The 21,812-nt window shown below is 39.9% G+C and overlaps 1 protein-coding gene across 1 annotated transcript in view; it reads right to left on the reverse strand.

Moving 5' to 3' along the window:
• Tpp2 (tripeptidyl peptidase II) overlaps positions 1-21,812 on the reverse strand; it is a gene marked incomplete at its 5' end in the record, with an annotated part of 62,496 nt that overhangs the window by 21,781 nt on the left and 18,903 nt on the right. The window contains 17 exon segments of the mRNA XM_013515923.1: positions 1,398-1,476; positions 1,726-1,970; positions 3,274-3,411; positions 4,177-4,273; positions 5,603-5,703; positions 5,917-6,033; positions 7,022-7,176; positions 8,797-8,903; positions 11,011-11,087; positions 11,751-11,908; positions 12,595-12,763; positions 13,293-13,408; positions 14,043-14,191; positions 17,293-17,392; positions 17,805-17,932; positions 19,587-19,663; positions 20,258-20,412. Of these exon segments, the coding sequence (XP_013371377.1) occupies positions 1,398-1,476; positions 1,726-1,970; positions 3,274-3,411; positions 4,177-4,273; positions 5,603-5,703; positions 5,917-6,033; positions 7,022-7,176; positions 8,797-8,903; positions 11,011-11,087; positions 11,751-11,908; positions 12,595-12,763; positions 13,293-13,408; positions 14,043-14,191; positions 17,293-17,392; positions 17,805-17,932; positions 19,587-19,663; positions 20,258-20,412 (2,168 nt within the window).

The raw sequence follows: 21,812 nt of genomic DNA on the forward strand, positions 1-21,812 counted from the left end.
TCATTTATAACAGAATTTCAAAATTGCCTCTGAAACAATCCAGCCAGGAAGTACTATTTCTGAATTGCTAAAAGCATGCTTTTATTAACAACTCTTTTCTGTTAAACTTTTCACATGGAAGAGTCATTTGTCATTTGGGCGAAAAATTTACAGCTATAGCCTTACACCTAAACCAGCTATACTTCCTGTAAAAAGACATCTACAAATAAAGATAACTAGATTTCCTGAAATAATGCAAGTATGAATTCCAATATTAACCACTTACTTACTTCATATTATACTAAAGCCTGTATGCACAAGTAAAATAAACTGAAATGAAAGCCAAGAAATGTCACAGTAAACAACTTTTTCTAAGCACAAAATTCCCAAACTATGCTTCAATGATAATGAACAAATGACATTAGTTCAACAGTGACAAGAAATAAGTACATTTTTCAAGAAGTAAAATCTATGCACTTTGACAGCTTTTATAGTTCCAGCATTAGGTAGCAGACTTAACTGAGCTCCGTAAGAGCTCTAAGCATGACAACCTTTTGTAGTATGGAACTAAAAAAACACCATGACCACAGACCCACATAAATACCACTCTCATAACAAATTTCACAAAAACATATGCAAAAAACTGGAGCAGATGTCCATAAATTTGTCATACTCATCTCTAAATTATTACAACCTGAACCTGTTTCTAACAAAAAGCGTAATTTTGAACCTGAAAAATAGAAGATAATGTGAAAGGAGCTATTGCATTTATCTAGATTTTAATAAGAGGTCTGCACAAGTGTGAAAAATATTGTTCATGAGTAATAATTGCTCTGGTTGGTATTTAGAAGCAACCCAAGACAATCTGATTTATTTCCATATCCGTAATACTATGTGGGTTAAAATTCTACAGCATGCTGCGTTTTAAACATCTCATTTCCTTAAGCCAAGTTTAACGTGGACCTGTGTGTTTCATAAGGAACTCAAATATATGAGCCACTGAGCAAGGATAAGTTCAGGGCCTCAAGATGTAGGCTGGTGAAAAAGAACATTACATGTTTAAAAATATGACACCTTTTTTTTTTTTTTTTTTTGGACTTTTTGAGACAGGGTCTCGCTATGCAGTTCAGGCCGGCCTTGAGCTCACTTTGTAGCCCAGGCTGGTCTCGAACTCACAACGATTCTCCTGCCTCAGCCTCCTGAGTGCTGGGATTACAGCTGTGCGCCACCATGCCCGGCTATATGACACATTTTAAAAGACAACCAAATAGTAATTCACCTTCTCTAGTAACTTAAGGACTCAAAGACTATCCCTCCATATCTTCTTTTACGCATTTTGAAATGTGGAATTAATTTCCATCTTTAAAGAAATAAAAATTTGGAATAGGTTCGTTCAGTGTAAGATGACTAATACTCACAGCTTTCTTGCCAAGTTCAGTCTTTGACAGAGTTAAGGATCCTGAAAGGTAGCATCCAGGTCCCGCCCCTTTAGGTATTCTAATAGGAGAATTAAAAGGGGGAAAAACAAAAGAAAAAGTTTCACAAAAATAATTAAGGGAAAAACATCAAATCATTCCCTCCTTAAGTGATTCCCATGTTTATGATTTCAAAAATCAAAATGAGGTAACTTCAGCCCCAAATGGTAAAGGACAACATATTATAAATTTTCCCTAACATAATGAACTCACATGTAAAAGAGCACAGTGTATGAATACAGGAATTCACATCAGCGAGAGCATCACTTACTTGTCATCAGGCAAGGAAGTAACAAAGAATGGCTGGTTATATTTGGGTGGAAGCGTCAGATTGCTTGACTTCTTCTTTCCTAATAGTGCAAGGCTGTGATTTTCATGAATATCTAAGCTCAAGGTATTTGACAAGCGATGAGAAACAATAAATGGGAGGTCCTTAAGACGCTCCAAATCACTGATTTGCTCATGACGAATCTGCAGTCGAATGGTATAATCTCCTTTCTCCAATTTCAAAGAATACTGAAAAACAAAAGGAACAGCTGGGAAAAATAAGTAAAATGAAATGACTGTGCGAGAACAAAGAGAAACAGTTCCATTTACACAATGCGGGACAGCGCAAGTCACCACATACACATTTAGGTAAACCAAGGCTCAGAGAGCGGGCAAGCAAATGGGACCAGAGACTCCAAGTGGCTTTCCAAAGGCACACAGGTAGTAAATGGGACCTGAAGCCACACTGACTGACAGAACATCCCCATATTCTTAGCGAAATCAGTATTTAATCAAGAATGATAAAAGCACTGTGGCGAGTCCACTGGTCCTGAGACACGTACATGGTGCTAAAAACAAGCAGAACGGAGCTGCTATGTGGTATCTCAGACAAATACGCACGCCTGTGTGTGTATGCACATGACTTCTATTCATTTTTACATTGTAACCAAAAGGCTACACCTGTTTATTGTGAATAGGAAACACAGGAATCCAACAGGGACCAAGGAATATAAAACTATTCTGAACCATCTAGTTACCATGTTCCAGCTACTATGTTCTGGTACCGAAGTAAGTGAGTCACCGAAGTGATCAGACCGCACTAACCTAGTCCATACTGAGATGAAACTGCTGCTTGCCGTGAGGAAACAAATATGTAATTCTTTGAATGACTAACTGAAAAACCCTCCACAAATTATTTTCATTACTCAGCACAAAATTACAAATGTTACACAAGTATCTCATTCTCTGTAATATGATTTCAATTAGGGATGAAATTTCTATCAGTTATATAATTAAAAGATTCTTTTTCTTCCACATGACAGCCCAAATAAAGCACAGTGCCTGGCATGTAGTAAGAACACAATACAGTTATGACATGAAGAAGTACATCTGAAGGTCCTACTGAACTGAAGCCACTACTCTAATGGCCTGTTTATCCTATTCAGACCTGAATCCCTTCAAGGTGCTCACACACCTCAGATAATATGCTGGCCCCTGTCACAAGCGGGGACAGTGTGTAAGATCCTGTGGTAGAGCACAGGCTTACCATGTGCAGGGCCTGGGTTCAATCTCCCAAAAAGCTACACTGGCCAATCAAGTGTCATCTTTTGTCTTCCTCTACCCTTTAACAGGATCAGCTCAACTCTACTGTGTCAGAGTTGTCCAAGGAGTCTGTTTCTCAACAACTACAAGACGTGGTTTGTGAAAACACTAGATAGAAAACTGCTACTTTAAAAAACATGATTATTGCTATAACAAGAAATCAGAGATTTATTAGTTCATCAAATAGCTTCTGTTAATTCTAAAAAGAAAATCACTGTGGATTTTTTACCTGATGTGGATAGGCATCACCTGAACCCATCTGTCTTTTGTTCTGGTCAAAAATAATCCACAGCTGGCTGTCAAATTCTGATTCATACAGCAATTCACACAGAAGGGGGCAGCTTGGAGTTACTTCTCCACTCTTGGGCTACATATATATTAAAACAGAGTGATTATTTCATGTTGTTCACATATTTCTCCTATAGATTTTTAAGTTACTGATGTAAGACTTTCATTAAAAACTATTATACTTTTCTGTAAAAAGTTCGAAAATGTAGACCATCTAGTATTTTGGTATCAATTAAAGGGACTTCTACAAACGTTTAAAATCACAAATCCTTATTCATTAATAAAGCAATAATCTTCAGGCCTCTAACTAACTTTATATATTTGAAATCTGACAATTTGCTGAAATCTATCATCTCCTCAATGTTAAAACCTGTCCAACAGTTGTTTTATCAAAATCTTACTGATGCTAAGCAAACTCTCTGATCCAGCATTTACAATGGTCTCAGTTATTTTCACCAGTCATTCCACTTAGGAGATATTCTGATTGATCACTCTTCAACACATCCCTTCACATAAAGCAATCATGGCCAACACCATAAGCATAAAGAATGTGACATTTTGGGGGCATTTAACCACCCCTGGGTCACCAATGGCCAGTCATTACTGATTAAGGCTCAAAGGCCAGGTGACCAGTAGGCTATACTCTGTGACTTCACATATGTTAGTATTTAGGTAATTACAAATCATAATCTCTTAAGAATAATTCCAAATTAACCAGTGTTAGCAACTTGACTCCATTTCATATAATACCATTTATAATACTGCTCCAGTTCTGGTTTTGTGACTCCTAAGTTCATCATAACCAAAGCTCATACTGGGTATACTCCGCTTGGCAAATACTTACTTGATGAAAGTTGTATGTCAGGACCATCTCATAAAGTTGACGGTTATTTGGCAAAACATCTCTTGATCCTAGAGGTTTTGTTTTTGCACTCACTGGGCTGTAACGAGGCAATTGCAGAGCTGATTTGATTCAGGAGTTCATTTACCAAGACATTAAATTATAAGGAACAAAAATCTATGTTACAAAAAGTGACAGATAAGCATCTCTGAAAACTCTCTTTACAGCGTATTTTATAATATTTTAATCATCGACACAAGTAATTCTTTAGACTGCCTGAATCACACCAACACAGCTGAAATTTTGCAATAAATATTACAAAGGTAACCTTATCGTGATAAACACATATTTTAATGTTGCCATTAGCTCTTAACACAACCAAATTCCAGCACTAGGGTGACAACTGGTAGCAGTGTTTTTTTTTTTTTTTTTTTTTTTGGTACCAGGAATCGAACTCAGGACCTTGGCTTGCCAGGCAGACGCTTATGCCACTGAGCTATATCCCCGGCCCTGGTAGCAGTGTTGAAGGACAGGTTTCGACTTGTACCTTCCCATCGCAATAGCTGACAGCACGGCACAGGTCACAGTAGCCCTGCAGCTCCCCATCTGCCAGGGCCACAGCTGGCTCTTGTCCTGACCAAGGATCAGCATTTAATCTTAGCAACCACTGACTACAAGTTAATAAGATACAGATTTTTACAAAGAAGAACACTGAGATGGGGAGAGTAAGTTTTTAGTACAAAGATGTCAGTAACATTTGTTAATCTATTTTAAATTTGTTCCAATTTTTGAGATTTAGGGGAAAACATTAAGAGGGTACAAGCTGGATATACCTTTAAAAAGCTGGAAGTTCTTATTTTCGTTGGTGATTCTAGAAGGCAGTATATCTTTGACATTCCTGCGTCACCAACTACTATGCACACTTGCTATTTTAAAGCACTTATTACAAGGCTCCCGCTGACAGGAGTCAAGGTCAGATTACACAGTAAAAGCAAGGCATCCCTGTAGCACCCTGAGCCAGGGCACAACTCAGGCACTCGCGTCTGTGGCGGGCGCTACTGAGGCACAAAGAGCAGAGCCCTCAAGCTTCTCCAACTCGGTGAGACTCGCCAGTGGTGCCATTTCTGAAAATGACATACTAAGGATTAAAGAAACTAAGTCACGTATGTACTAACTTGTTTTATCTCAAGCAATGAAAACGTTAACATCCACAGTCCCAAGGGATCACTATGGTCTACTCTGAGTTTGGCCAGTCAGGCGGACAGCGAGGCTCGCAGCTGCTCCAGGGCTGCCGCTGCCTCAGCCGGGACGGTTTCTGGGCTAGATCTCACCTCCAGCACTCGCGTGGTTTACAAAGGACTTTCCAAGAGTGTCAGCGCTTACCCCCATCAACACTCAACACCGCAGCCCCTAAAACAATGAATGATACCGTAGCGTTTGGACCCAACTCTTCAAAGTTATACAGGGAGCCAGATCTTCATACTTTAAGGAGGACTGAACATCAAAACGGTTGATTCCTTCTGATGCATGCTATAAAAGACATTTAGTACATTAATTTCTCAAACTTTAACTGTAAAGAAGTAATACTTTCGATTTCAGTTTTATACACTCCAATGAACAAAGACTTGCTATTTTTGGAACCCACGGTAAATTCCTCATGAAGGTCTAAAGCTAACCACAGGAATTATTTTCCAGTCACATAAATACATGACACAAAAAGTGATGGAGGCTCGCAGAACTTACTATGTTTAACTGAGGAGCAGTACACACTATCCCATGGAAGGAAATGGTATAGTCAATATTGACGTCACTGAGACTCGCCCACCAACGAGCAATGCAAAATTCAATTGCTTTCCCACCCTGCAACAAAAAAGATAACAATATATAACCCCCTCATTTTCCCTCAAATTATAATATATCAATAAATATTGGCTATTTCACAGCAATTGTTTTTCTACATCTAGGCAGTTTCTGAAAGCCCACATAATAAAATACTAGTGGAAAACCGAATAAAAAATTGAACCGAAAGAAAAATAATTAGGAATAATGCCAAGAGGAAGGGTACTACAACTCTGTACATTCAGTGGGCACAACTGAACTTTGGGCTCAGAGCTGCCCGGCAACTAAAACAAAATGAAACCATGGTCACTTAGACTTTTTTCCCCAGTTAAGAAAAAAAATAAAAAGGTGAGAAAAACTGTCGATTAGCAAGTTCAAAAAGTTGAATTATCTAACAACAACAGATACAAGGACACAAATAAAACCATCAAGAATATGACAGATGTGGGCAAGACATCCAACCCACTGAAAGCAGAGCAGCAAGTGTGAGAACGACATCAGTGCACACCCTCTCTCCCGCGGAGGAAGGCCTAGTCCCCTCTGCGATCAGGACAACTAAGTAGGTTATCTGCCCCTGAGGGAGGCACTTCCACGTGCAGCAACAGCAGTTCTACCTGTAAAGCAAATTACTCACACATGCTTAGCAGCAGGGCATTAATGAAGTAAGTCCTCTAAGAAAGGCCTTGCATAAGGTAAAAATCTACAGTACAATGAGGAACAGTCTAAATCAGGGTTCAAATTACTAAGTGTCAGAATCTACTAGATTAGCACTTCTTGCCAAATTGTTCAAGAGTTAAAAAGACATGACTTTTACCGCCACGATTCTGTTTAGAGAACCCTAATTAGACTACCTATCTTCCTGCTTCATTTACTTTGGCATGAGCAAAATACACAGTCCCAGTGTACTCTGGGTACAAACTATACAGTGAAATTTGAACTCAAACACCTGGCCTCAGCCCACACCAAAAGGCAAAGGAAGTTTTGGGTTTTGTCTGTTAATTAAACTTACCAGGACAGGAAAAGCTTCAGTCAGTGTTCCTTTTTCTGGAAGAGAACAAAACTTATAGAACTCATGACTTCGATAAGCTCTTTGCTTCACAAGCTGTACTGCATGAAGAACAAACTTGGCGGATACCTCAGATGAACAGGAACACACGGTCACTTCTAACAAGAGAAAGAAAGAAACCAAGTTTTAGACTGTTCATCAAGTGACTTCAACGATATAATATCCATTTGTTTAGAGAATAACGTACCCAGAATAATATGATAATTCAAATGAAACCTGCATACAGCGTACTTCCTTAAAAACAAAGTAAAAGCATACTAATACAGGTGGAAGGGTAGAATATACCCTATGGGGAATAAACGAACAAACTGATATTAAAATGAACCACCACCAGTTCAATTATCCCGGCTATCCTTGTATATACATATATATATCTTCCCTTCCTCCTTTCTTTCTTTTCTCCTTCCCCTCATCCCAGTTATTCCTTCCCTTTGAGCAGTTTCTTTCCCTTTCACAGTATCTATTGTACCTTTCAGGTTTTATTTAGTCTTTCAGGTTCTTATGCTAGGGAGACAATACAACGTTTATACATGTGGGTCTGATTCATTTCACTTATGAGTATGGTCTCTAGTTGCATCCATTTACTTATAAAAGCCTCCAGTTTACCTTTCTAATTTTTTAAATTATTTTTTATTCTCTAATAGTCTGATCAATCTTGCATTCTTACACCTGGTAATCTGAGCAACTTCGTTGAAGATAACAATATGTAACATCAACAACCATTGCTAATTTCCTATCATCTTGTTTTGAAATTGTGTTTCGTTTTTTATTGTTATAGTGTTCTTTTGTTTTTAACTTTGTTGTTGTTATTTTCTTTTCTCTTAAAAAAAAACATGAACCACCACCACCAAGGCGTAAACCCCAGGGCACGCAATCTGCCCCCTGGTGCACACACTTATCCTCACTCGGTCCCTTGTAAAACCCCTCCTTTCCTCTGGTTTCACCTGAGAACCACAAGGAGCTTCTGTCAGGCTGCAGTTTCAGAAGTCTCTATTTACCTTGCCTACTGCCGTTACTATCACTTCCCTGCTAACCTTTCCTGGTCTCTTCTCCCTCTTTTGGTCTCTGTGTCCAGTCTGTTTATGGAAAGCCTCCATCAGAACCGCACTACTTAGGCTCCTGTGAGGAGGAGCCAGAGGGAAGCCAACACGACTGTGAAGCAGGACCCACAGCTTATCTGAAGAACACCCTCCGCCCTAATTCATAAGACCTATGGGCACACTGCTCTTGCAACCCAGAAAAGTCTTGCATTTCCTAGGATAGCAAGGGCCAGGCAGGTGGTCCTCATATAGGCAAATGATCAGAAGACAGCTTTGGAAACTAAAAAGACAACCAGCTCTTCCTAAACCAGGTCTCACACATGTAATTTATTTCACTTTCAACAAGCTCACAAAAGAAGTTCTTACATGCACAAGTGATTTTATCAGTTCATTTTCAACAAACTGCGAGGAAGTACATCTGTATACACATGTAAGCACAAAAATGCACTCTGGGGTCCAATATAAGTCATCTTCAATAACGGCACCTGTCTACCATACACACACTCTGACGGGACTGAGCAAGATAATCAGTATAAAATGCCAACACAAAGCCCGAAGTCTGAGAGTTCAGTAATGCTGGCTATTAATTGAAATCGGGTTCATATATACGTGACAGCATCATTACACAGACAGAACACATGGAAAAATCAATGGCCAAGACAGACTACCTCTACTTACCAGCCCATGTTGCGCCCTCAGGGACTTCAACGAAATGCCTTCGAATCTGGCCAGGTTTAAAATGTACATCTGTGAAGGCCAGGTCATAATGCGAAGACTCATTTACTCTGAAAGTTAGCAAAAATGATTGAATTGTGATGCCCTCATAGAAATAGCCATACAGTCACAATAAGTTCACTGCTTTAAGACGTCACTCAATAAATTCAAGAGAATAGTTCATCAGAAATAAGCACTGCTATTTGTTACAAGCTTCTTACAAAATAGTAAGCACAACATTATCCCAGTTTTGTGACACGTTAGCAGAGGTAATCTCTGGAGAACGGAGCACAAATGATTCCCTCTACTGTGTTCTATAATTTTATGATACATAAATACATTATAAAAAGCTTTTTTTTTTGTCTTTTTGAGACAGGGTCTCGCTGTGCAGTTCAGGTTAACCGTGAGCTCACTTTGTAGCCCAGGCTGGTCTCAAGCTCACAGTGATCCTCCTGCCTCAGCCTCCCAAGTGCTGGGATTACAGGCATGCACCACCACGCCTGGCCAAAAAAGCTCTCTTTTTGTTAAAGAATTTTTTTTAGCATTTACAGAATTGTGTAATTACCAGATTCTAGACTACAGTGAATTCTAGACATTAAAAACTGAAGGTAGTATTTTGTGTCACTGACACTATCTTAGAGCTATGAGTAAAACAGGTAAATTAAGCGGGTCTTGTAGCTTTAAAATACCCATGCTGTGAAACAGTAAAGACAAATTACTTTCACAGCAAATCAAAGAAACATAGAAGCCAAGTATGTAACTATCTGCTATTGAAACAGTGCTGTGTATGTTAAGGTCAGGTTCACGTCAGCACAGTAAACCTTCAGTGAGTGTTTACAACAGCTTGGGTCCTTTTATGTGCTGGTGGAAATGTAACAATAGTAAAATATGATTCTCTGTCCTAGACAAGCTAGTGAGGGGAGAAAATATATCAGAGACATTCAACATAGTTAAACTTTGGGTAGAAAGGAAGAGTTAGGGTGAAGGGTGCTGGGCTCACTGCAAGGGAACCCAGGAAAGTTCTGGGAGAAGCCAGTGTGAGCAGGTGAAGGCCACAGGTCTTACATACCACCTTGCTGGAACTCCACTCAATGTCTAGGGTATGCACGACAGAGAAATTAACTGCTGTCCAGTTTTCCCACATGTATGTCACTCTTAAGGTTTAATCTCAACTTCATCCTATGTATCTCAGGGGCTGAGATCTACTGCATACTTAATGTTTAACCGAGAAACCAATTCAATAGAAACTGTTAATTTAGAACTGTCATTTGTTTGTAGTATTCTTGTAATTTCAATCTCACCCTTCACCTGCTGAATAATTTGTTTTGTTCCGCATACCCTATATAATGGGCTTCACATAAGCCAGGGTAAGCTGTGGTCTCTGCCTTCCAAGGGCTTACACGCAGTACATATTAAATAGTAAGTGGCCACATATTGGCTCATGTTTGCTCAGAGGTATGTAAAAGCCATGCCATGAAGGGACTCCTTCGTTCATGATGACTCAGAATGAATCTGGTCACTTGAAGCAAAGGAAGCCACTGTGCCTATGCACAAATCCCAAGGAAACTTGGAAAGCCCGAGCACAGAGCTGTTTCAAATGTGTAACTGGGTCTTCAGAATGACAGGCAGCACCGGTTGGAGCTATCAACAGGTCACTGTTTGCTACTTTAAAGAGCTTGAACGTGACCTTTGGAGCTGTACTGATCCATAATTTGGCTATATTATGATTAAGCCTGAGATCTCTGGTTCCAGAGGGCACAACATGGACACGTGTGAGTCTGGAAACTGAAGGTGACTAGACACGTGGAAGAGATGGGAGAAGGTCACCCCAGACACAAGGGACACGGGAGGGTTGAGTGGCAGAGGATGAAGTAACACTGTCAAGCATGACAAGAGCTCAGGGAAATGAAAGTTAAGAGCCTCTACACTGGGCAAGGCGAGGTTACCAGCCGCCTTGTCAGAGGCATTTTCAGTGGAGGGTCGGGGTAGGCGCCAGGACAATCAGATGTTCTCTGTTAACGGGTGGTTACATGACATCTAAAATTCACGCTAGCTGGGAGCAGAACTAAGCTCTCATTACCTAGTTCTGGCCTATAATCCTTTAAAAAGTTCACATTATCCCACAAACAACCACTTAAAACAGATGCAACAGTAAGCTATGAAAAACCTTTTACTTACTTTGCTGCTATAACTGCAGTGATTGGAACTCTGAACAGAGGGCCTGCATTAGGGGACGCTATGTCATAGCCACATACCTTGAAAAAAGGATGGCAGGTTTCAACATCCATAAACTGGTAAATAAGCAATCAAATGGCATATTCTAGTCACAAAATAAATTAATCTTAAAATTTGAAGATCTAAACATATAGTGACATCAGTATCTAAACATTTGGTCACATAATAGTGGAAAGCTCAAACAAAAACATTTACGTTAATCCTTGATTAACTGAGATGAATGGGAAAATGAGTTGTCAAGTACGAAATGACTACATTTTAATTACTCCCAACTGCAAACTGGCTCAAACTAGTACTACAGACAACTTTGGAAGCGGAGACACTGCTACACCACTCTGTGTTTACTAACAGCTACCTTAAGTTTAACAGATCCTTTCTTCATCTGGGTATTAAAGGTAACTACAACTGGATTCACCTGAATTAAACAAGTGACATCACAGGGGAGATCTAATTGGACAGTCTTGCTGTTTGCTTCTCTCCCTTGCCTCCTTTACACAAGGATGTAATATGACATTCTTAAAGTATCTGACTGCTTAGAAGAGCTGTACAATCTGGCAAATGGAATGGTTTAGTTGTTCCTTTACCAGAAAATGATACACTGCAAATACATTTGGGAGACTGTTTACTCCTAACTCTCAAACCTTTTTAAAGATTAAAGCAACGAAGAACGAAGATATCAATACCTCTGTATAATGCAATCCTTCTCTCAGGCCTCTGGGATCCACACGTATGTTTATGTGTCTACACTGATTCATGAGCTCCAAATGGCTGGGACACTGAACCCAAGATGAATTTGAAGTTAAAGCTAAATGAAGCTGAAGGGATATTTTTTCAGAGTTTTCTGGCATTAAAAAGATCAAAAATTAAAATTAGTGGGTTCCTCTTTTTTTTCTATTTTAAAAAGTTCAACCTTCTATCAAGAAAATTTAGCAAGTTAGTTTGGGCAGCTGTAAAATGGCCTAGACATGAACACCCAAAACCCCAGCTTCAGTAAAACTAACACAGAATCCCAGCACACTCATGAGATCTACTTAGACTTCCACCACCCACTGCCACATCTTACAGTAAGGTGTTTCAGTGGGTATTTTAAATTACTATATGCAGACAACAGCATTTGACTCACATGAAGACAGTCAAACACACAGCGATAACCCATCTTTCCTTCCTCTTGAGCTGCAGTTCTCTGGCTGCTTTTAGGCTCTACTCTCACTAGAAATAGAAAGCTCGGTTTTTTTGCCACACAGTAAAATGGGGAGAGAGAAGGAATTTGGTGTCACTACACCAATTTCACAAAGCTGTGGGTCACTTGAGGCCCATCCCACTGATTTCCTCGGTAGTACATATTCTAACTGAATGGCCATGGGACTAGGACTCCTAATTGCTCTAGTATTTTCTTTTTGAGTCTATTAGTTTTAAAACAATCACGTTGCCAACTCAGAACATTAGCCAAAGAGCATTCCTACATCATGTCCCCTCATGTGAAGCACAAATGTGGACGTGTGTGCTTCTCGACAGCCTATGACTTACCAGTGTTCTCTGGAAATACTGGCTCAATGCCAACACCATGATCTGAAGGTGCAGTCACCTGAACAGGATCTCGGAGGTAGATACCACGGTTATTTCCAACGGTAACTGTAAAACCTAATCTATTAGCAAATGATGTATTCTGAACGAGGTAGTCATAGGCTTTATCAACCTAATTAAAAGAATATAAGCAGTAAGATATAAGTGGTTGAGTGAAGACAAGACTTTATTGAAAATTACCAACTAATCTTTCAATTATAGCAAAGTGTAAGCAGAAGTCAGTTTCTATATACAGTTCTCTAAGCTGTCAACTGCCTAGCTAAGAGGGCAATTCTACAGTTTTATTCGAAATACCAGTCTAATTACCACTGGGGGAAAACCTTCTATGTCAGAGCTTATTCACACTGTTATCTCAAGTGACCAAATGCAGAAACAGACCCACAGAAACAGACTGGCCAGTTTTTCTTTTACTTTTTTGCTTTGAATTTACAACTTCTGTATGTGTTTCCTGTTTCTGCATCTTAGCACAACAAATTTGTTTTAACCATACAATTTGTTTTTGCTTCCTTTTTGCCTGCAGTTCTATAGCCACACAACCTACAGTTAACAAATGCTGAACAAGACGCAGTATTATTACCCAGTGACACCTAAGATATGATCTTAATGATCAGCCTTACAACCAGCTTCCACGCTGACAATACCTGTATAATCCCATGTCCTTGGGCAAACACTTCTATGTTCTCAGCCTTCACTGCGGTGTTTTCTAGAGCTCTTCTGACTGAATGAACCGTATAGTCAACATGATTAGCTTTCAGACCTAAAATTAACAAACAAAAGAAATGTCAGAGAGTTCACTACTTGAGGTTCCCATCAATATTTGTTTTGTTTTCTTTCTGGTACCAGGAATCAAACTCAGGACCTTGCGCTTGCCACGCAGGCACTGTGCCACCGAGCTACATCCCCAGCTAGGGTTCACTACTTAAAATCCAGTTTTCTCCCTCCAGTACGGCGATACACAACCTTTCTGCTCACACTGGGCAGTCTGACTATAGTTGCATTCATTACACAAAGACTTGGTTCAACAGAAAAGAATGTATACTGATCTGCAAGGGCATTAACGCAAGCTATGCAGAGGTGACATCAATGTTTGACGCAGACACTCAGTGGCCCGAGTGACGTTTTATTTAAAACACTACTGGTCAAACACTATGGTTTTTTGACAGCAATTTCCAACCCAGATACAAGTTATAAACTTTAGAGAACTTAGGAAAAAAACCAAACAAATAACCCCAGTTATCCGAGAATCACAATCTGTGAGGCCTGGATCTCAGCAACTGGTATCTATCAAAAGCTTCCCAGCTGATTCTGGCATGCAGGCAAGTCGGAACTGAGGGAAGTTACAGAAGCCACCGATCCACAGTAAGGGGAGAGAGTGTAAGGAATGGCTTTACCTGACAGTATCAGGGCGATGCCTCCACACGCATTGGGGGAAGACATAGATGTTCCGTTCATCAGCTGAGTCCCCCTCAGCGTCCAGTTGGGAACAGAAGCGATGGCTCCTCCTGGTGCGCTGATGCTCACGCCAAGGGCCCCATCGGCGCTAAAAGGAAAGCCAGTAAGTCTGCTTACAGTGGGGAAACTTGGATGTCGATGGGCATTCTTAAAAGGCCGCTGGTCAAATCAACTGTACCCCAGTACTGTACATCACTTGTAGTCATTCCAAATAATGACAAAAACATTACTGTAAGAAATCAATGGGGGTAAAACACCAGCACAGCTATTTCCCCATCGGGCGGCACTTATTTTCTAAGTGGAAAGAAATCTCTGCGGATGCATCTGGGTTTACACATGACATATGCATTGATATCAGGAGCCTATATTGAGAGAAAAGCAAGTGCTCAGACTCCTCGGTAAATATACTTTTCTTCATAAGACAAAATTTTTAGTTTGTTTAAAATCTGTTATACTATAATAGAAATATAATGTAGGTCGAAAATGTAATTTAAAATTATTTAAGAGAACACTTAAAAAGGCTGACAAGACAAGTTAGTTTAAAACTGTATTCTACTTAATAGGACACAACCAAAATATTTACAACTTGCAACTCCCAGAAAGCAAGGGGTTAGTGTACAATCTTTTTTGGACCAAGTCTTCAAAATCCAGTTACACATTTTATACTGCCAGTGTGTCTCCATGCAGACGAACCTCTAGGCCTGAGGGCTGTAACTCTGGACAGCTCAAGTTTAACAGGACTGTCCAGGTGAGGGCTCTGGTAAGCACAGTTTAATGAGTTACAACCCTTGATCACGTTGTCATATCACACACGCTCTGTCCCCTGTCCCAAGGAAAGAAATCACATAATGATATACTACTTCCCCAGAAGGCTACTGGATGGACTTTTCCTATAATACTTCCTTCAACTGAGTAAACTGTTTTTAATTCTTGGCTAGAAATACAAGAGCAATTTGATTTTATATTTTTACAGAGCACTGAAAGCAATGCATATGTCAAGACTTAGGATGATTTTTACTTTCGTGCTTGCACTATGTACTTTATCTACTAATGCTCATAATGAACACTGGGTATTTTATAAGCAGAAGAAATACCTGCAAAGACCCACGAATTATAACTACTTTCTATTGCCCTTTATTGATTTGGCACTTTATTGATTTAGCATGCAGAGTACCTAATAATCATAAAGCAGTCTTAAGTCTTTAAATTGGTACTGTACAAATGAGTTTAATGAAATGTCAATGTGTTTCCTTAAGATTGAAAAAAAAATCAGCGGTATTTTCCTTTCAAATTACCATATATAATAATAATTCAAAGTTCTTTTAGGAAGACATTATTTGATAATCTGTTTTTAACTGATATGTCACACTAGTAAACACCAGGAAATCAAATAGATGCTGTATGCCTTATAGCCAATGCATATGGAGAGATAATAGTTTTCGAAAAAATCACTATGACATGTATCCTGTTCAATGAACGTTAGTCTATTCTATACTTTATACTCTAATAGTTGAATCTAATAATTTGATCAAGTATTTGCAGTGATATTTCACATGTATTAATAAATGTAACGTATGTTCAATTCTTAGAACAAACGGTTTGTGAACTAATATGTTTTAATACCAGTTTCCCTCATACTTCATCCATGAACTGTGCATCTGAGTTATGAATGGATATGTTTAATGCAAGCTTTCCTTATAATTCATGAACCCTTTGGCATTTACTTAAAATAATTCTTTATGCACTTTTTGCTTTGTTTTTTGACAATGGAGATTGAGGCCAGGGCCTCACGTATACTAAGCATGCATTCTACCACAGAACCACACTCCCAGCTCCTCAAATAATGCTTTAATCATTTTATGGGAAGTGACTGGAAAATGCTGGCCTAAATATTCTTCAATGATTTGTTTTGTGCTGACTATAACCAAGTTTCAAACTCGATTTTAAAGGTAACAAATTTAATAACTTAATACTTTTATAAACGTAACATGAACCACATAAACCTCTTCTAACTTTTGTTTCCAACTCCTATTCACTCTTCTTCAGTGACAGTAGCTGGGCTAAGTAGGGAGCACGGCAGTGGTACAAAACAAAGCTTTCTGCCAGGCACGATGGCGCATGCCTGCAATCCCAGCACTCGGGGGTTGACAAAGGAGGATTACCATGAGTTCAAGGCCAGCCTGGGCTACACAGTGAGTTCAAGCCCAGCTCCTGAACTACATAGTGAGACTGTGTCCCAAAAAAAAAGTTTATAAATCAACAGGTTATAGTAAGTTAATGAAGTGAGCTTACTTTTTTAAAAAAGAAATTACCTGAAAAGACTAGGAATATACATATACGTAACTCAGAGAGTTTAATATTATCACATTTGCTGTCAACCGATTTCCCAATCTTATCTGCCAATACTGCTTACACCATCTAGTTTATACTTCAAACACATACAATGATTTATTTCCTCAGCACCACTAAATTAGTTTAGTATAATAAATTAGTTATACACTGCAACCTGCCTACCTCTGGGTTCCTGCTCCACTCGCATACGCAACTCCCCCTTTTTCTCAACACCCTAGCAGTTCTTCAAGGGCAGCCCCAGGGTCATCTCCTCCAACACCTCCTGGGCTGGGCCTGCTCTGCTGTCCCATCATCCACAATGGCTTTCTCACTCAACATGGACCTCACAGTCCTTCCACGTCTCCCGACGCAGGCACTGCCATATCTGCTGAGCTAAGTCCTTCTAAATGCACTCCAAAGAAGTAAAGGGATGAATTTTAAAATTGGCTTTATTTTTCAGAGGGTACTTGTACTCACTGATGTCAGAATGAGTAATTATAAAAATAAGAACTAAATCCTGAGAAAGAGAATCATTTCCTAGAATCAGACAAATATAGTTCAGAGGGTGCCAGAACACAAACAGATGAATGTTACTTGTCAGACAGAATTTCTTACTTATGAACTGCACACAGAATGTTCAAAACAGGTTATAATTTCAAAATTACGTACTGTAGTTAGGTATGCAGGGTCCATAACTGATGCTTTACAAAAACTTGAGGGCCTTTATTTCACCGAAGTTCAAATATCAGCACTATTTAAAACAAGGCCACCACTTATCATTGCAAACTCTGCCCCTCACAACCACAGAAACTAGCGTACTAAGTATATGCAACAGTGCCATGTAGTACTTGTACCTACCTTGGGCCTCTGGAAGACCACGTATATTGATTTGCAGGTAATTTCTCTCTCAGCGAGTACTCAGCAACCATCATATCAGGAGAAACGTAAGCACCAACACCTGTAGGGCAGATCTGGCATTAACAAAAGGAAACAAAATGTACCTAATGGATCCTAGTTCTCCCAATGAAATCCACCGTTCATGTGGGTAAACTGCTTAATATCTACACCAGTTCTCTCTCCTGTAGAAAGAGAAATGGAAAGATAAATGCACAAGATAAAAATAATTAACTTGCAGGAGTCTTACATGGGTCACATAACAACCCACAAAGAAGTGTGCCTCTGTCTCCCATTAAACCACTTATTCCAGTCTTCTTTAAATCACAGCGAATTGTATGTAATCGGCTCTCCTCCCAGACTGCACTAACGGTCAGCAGTGTACTGCACTTGGGAATGACACAGTTAACACGTGATGGTGGCCTTTGTTGCTTCCCTTATTTTTAAACAAATGTATTTCTAAACAGGAAACTAACCTATCACACTTGACGTAGTTCCGCCCGGACAACCGACTGTAGAAAGGCACGGACCATTATTTCCAGCGCTTGAAACATAAATTATATTATGCTTCCATACTGCTTCATTAATTACTTCACAAATTCTCCTGAAAAAGAGAGAATTCTTCTCAATAAGTGAAACTGTCTTATTATAACACCCATTCAAACTGCAGAACTGCAAGAGCAGCCCTATGTAAGGGGGTGAGCATGAGAAGCACTCAGCGCACCTTCTCCAACTATAAATCCCTATCACTCTTTCCCGAGGGCATCATTTTCGGTGGAACACAACACAACCGTTCCGGGTGACGTCCTCTAGCTAGGTTTAGTGTAGAGAAGTTATGGGGCCAGACTGACTATGTGGAAAATGCCAGGTGCAAAAATGCACTATCACGCGGTAAAACATTAGCAGCGACTGGGCATCTGTGGCGGCTAAGATACAGGGGGAAACATGGCACTAGACAGAATACAGGGCTTTAAGATGCAGGAAATCTGGTGAGAGGCCGGGGATACAGCTGAGCGGCAGAGAACTCACGGACATGAATGAAAAGAGAGGAAGTCAGACTACAAAGACGAGAATGGAGTGAACACGCAAAAGCACAGGGCCAAATGGTCCTCCACACTCGTGTGACATCTGAGCAAAGAAAGAATGCTAGGGAAAGACGGCTTTGAAAGATTAACAGTCAAAGGAGAAAAGAAAATATCCTTAGATAAAAATGACAGTAAGGCAAAAGGAGAAGGTGCAAGACTGCATTAAAGGAAAAGGGACTGAAGAATGACTAGGTGCGTATTATAAGAGTAGTAAAGTTGTATCTCACAAGAAACCCCTTACCAGTTATTTGAGAAAATTAAATCTGGTAACAGCAAACAAGAGTTAGCTTGGTAAAATTTCCATCTTTTTTTTTATGGTACTGAGGACAGAACTTTGACACTGAGCTATATCCCCAGGCCTTTTACTTTTTTTTATTTTGAGAGAAGGTCTTACTGAATCCCTACATTGCTCAAATTTGCAATCTTCTCACTTCAGCCTGCCAGCATGCTGGGATTAAAGGTTGCACCACCATGCCCTGCCACAATTTCCATGCAGTGCGACCTTATTAAACTGCTAGAGATGACTGATACATTTTAACAGCCTGGCAGTAGGATTAGGGGAGAGATGGTCAAAATGTTAATATTCAAAATAAAAGTAATTTCAAATATTTTTGTGAAGCAAAAGAGGTAAGGTAACACGTGGTCAAGGCCACAACACTGGGTCTGGAGCAAAAGACACCCACGATGTGGGGGCCCGGGGGTGAGAGGCACACTGCAATGGACAGGGAGGCGAGAAATCCAAGCAAGCGGAGAGAGTGAATGTACGCAGCCAGCAGCAAGCGGTGCAGGTCAGGGGCCACCGAAGGGAGGAGCAGGGCTGCGGCAGGTCGGGGGGTCTGTCCACCAGGGTCCGCTGAGGGAGGCTGCAGTGCTTGTGGGACGAGACAGCCTAGACAAATGAGGATGGAGGGAAGCCAGTAACGGGAACACCAGAGGGCTGGACCAAGTCTCAGAAGAGCCGCAGGAGTGCTGGGAACTGAGGCGCAGGCATGGAGGGACACTGGCGGTGCCACTGAAGATGTGGTATGGCAGTGGGGCCTGAGGTCTAGGAGACACACCCTCACCACATAAGCAGCACGACCGTCTCTATCCCCTGCGATGTTCAGTTCAGTCACCTACAATATTTAGTCCTTAGTAGTAAGGGTCTACGCCTAAAATCGCAAGAATACTCACCCAGAATTTGGCCAATGAGTTGCTTCTCCATAGCTGTAGTTGACAAGATCACACTTATGATTTATAACTTCTATCATCTATTAAAAAGATTCAGAGTCTACTTTAGGCAGCAATTTATAGAAACAGACTTCCTAGTAAGACGAAGGAATATAATCTTTATAGTGCCTTGACCAATCATATTCTCATGTATCAGTTACTTTTAAATATATGGGAATTTTAGAAAAAAGGAGAAGACAAACAGTATAGTAAGTAGCCAATTAAAAAATACAATTAATACTTTTAGCTAGTGGAAAAGTACAGGCAACAAGATGGCCCCTATTAGATTTTAAAATTACCGAAGTTATATGTTAAAATGAAGTGTACAGCATTAGTTGAGGTTTTAAATTCCTTTCTGGCTCATGGAGCAAGCAGGTCGTCTTTAAGTATCTTAAAATTGCTTGCTAGAGGATCTGTTACAAATGATGAGTAAAACTATTTTTTATGACGATTTAAGCCGAACAACTTTCCCCTAAACATTTTAAGAAAAATAATTTTTATATGAAGGCAGCATTTTTACTCTTTAGAAGTAAGTCCTATACAGCAAACGTAATTGGTAAGTCAGGAGTACTGTACAAACCTACGCATACCCAAGTTCATTCGTCACTGTAACCCAACAGCTCATCAACACTCACAGCTCTTATGAGGCCTGTGCCTGTTTCCATTGTGCTTAGCCTCGTATCACCAATCTTGATTGAAAGAATTTGAGCACCAGGGGCTACTCCATTCCGCTCGGGCTCTTCTGGAAAATGGCCGGCAGCTATGCTGGCAACGTGAGTACCATGAGCTCCTAGAGGCAAAAAGGGGGAAAAATGATACGACATTCTCATATATGAACATTTTTATTATCAAATTCAATTTGCATCTTACTAATCATGATAAAAAGAATAAAAAATACCTAATCTATATATCTAGTGATATACTAACTTAACCCTACTGCCACAGTCCATAAAAATACCTTGTTGAAATCACACACAGTTCGACTAACCTGCATTCTACTCTACACCGGGAACAAAAATGGAAGTCACAAAGGAGATAAAGTATTTGCAATGCATATAACTGACAAAGAGCTTCTATACAGAACATATGACCTTTCAAATAAAACAAAGGCAAGAGAGAGAAACCCTTATGCCCTGCAATGGGTAAAACATCTGAAAAAGCATTTCTTAAGAGGCAATATACAAATGGCAAATGAGCACACTCAAAGATTTCGATCTTATTCGTCACCTAAGAACTGCAAACTACAGTCACAGTGATTTGCTTATACACACACTTCGGGATGGCTACAATTTTAAAGGCTAACAACAGCAAGCATAGGCAGGGTGTGTATCGTACACAGGCACATGCAATGACCCAGCAACTCTGCCTTTAGCTACATGCACAGCAGAAATGCTTGAAGGTGTACTGTATACTCAGACATCCACAAGAATACTCGTGCCAACATTACCTGTACGGTTCAAAAACCTAAAACAACTTCAAGATCTGTTAATAATACATGGACGTATTCTATATTGTCAGAGCTGGCATTTATATAACAATTAATATGAATTTCCATGCATTATGTGATGCTCACAAAACAAGCTGGGATGAAGACCCCATAAGAAAGAATTTACGTCGAGGTAATTCTATTTATATAAATGGGAAAGGTTGAAATGCGTGAAATTACTGTTTTATCATTTCTGATCTGTAACACCAACAGCACTTGCAGCAGATCACATGGCAGTGGAAATCAGGAGAGCAGTCCATTTTGGTAGTGGTGCTCGTGGGAGGGTTAAGACTACTGAGCAGCAGGAAGTAATCAGAAGCCAGTATGCTCTGTTTCTTGATTAGGACGGGGGTTACATAGAATTACCCACTTTGTGGAATTTGGTGAGTATACAACCTGAGATTTACATGCTTTCCTGTATATGAGGTACGACTGAAATGACAGTGAATGTTTCAATTTAAAAATGGTATTAAAGTAAAAGATACACGGCCATGAACCCTCCTCAAAATACTCCCGTCACTTCGAGCACACTTATGCCATCATTCTTGCCACTTTGTACAGCTACACTAGAAGCCCTCTTTTGTGAGGATCTTTACAAAGTGTGATAAAAAATACAGTGCCTATTGGTGCCAAGTGCCACTCAACAGGAAAGCAGGCTTGAATACACACTGTGATGTGTCCTCATCCACCTCACTCACTGGATC

The sequence above is a fragment of the Chinchilla lanigera genome, unplaced genomic scaffold, assembly GCF_000276665.1.
Source record: "Chinchilla lanigera isolate Chin_1 unplaced genomic scaffold, ChiLan1.0 scaffold00003, whole genome shotgun sequence".
NCBI lineage: Eukaryota > Metazoa > Chordata > Mammalia > Rodentia > Chinchillidae > Chinchilla > Chinchilla lanigera.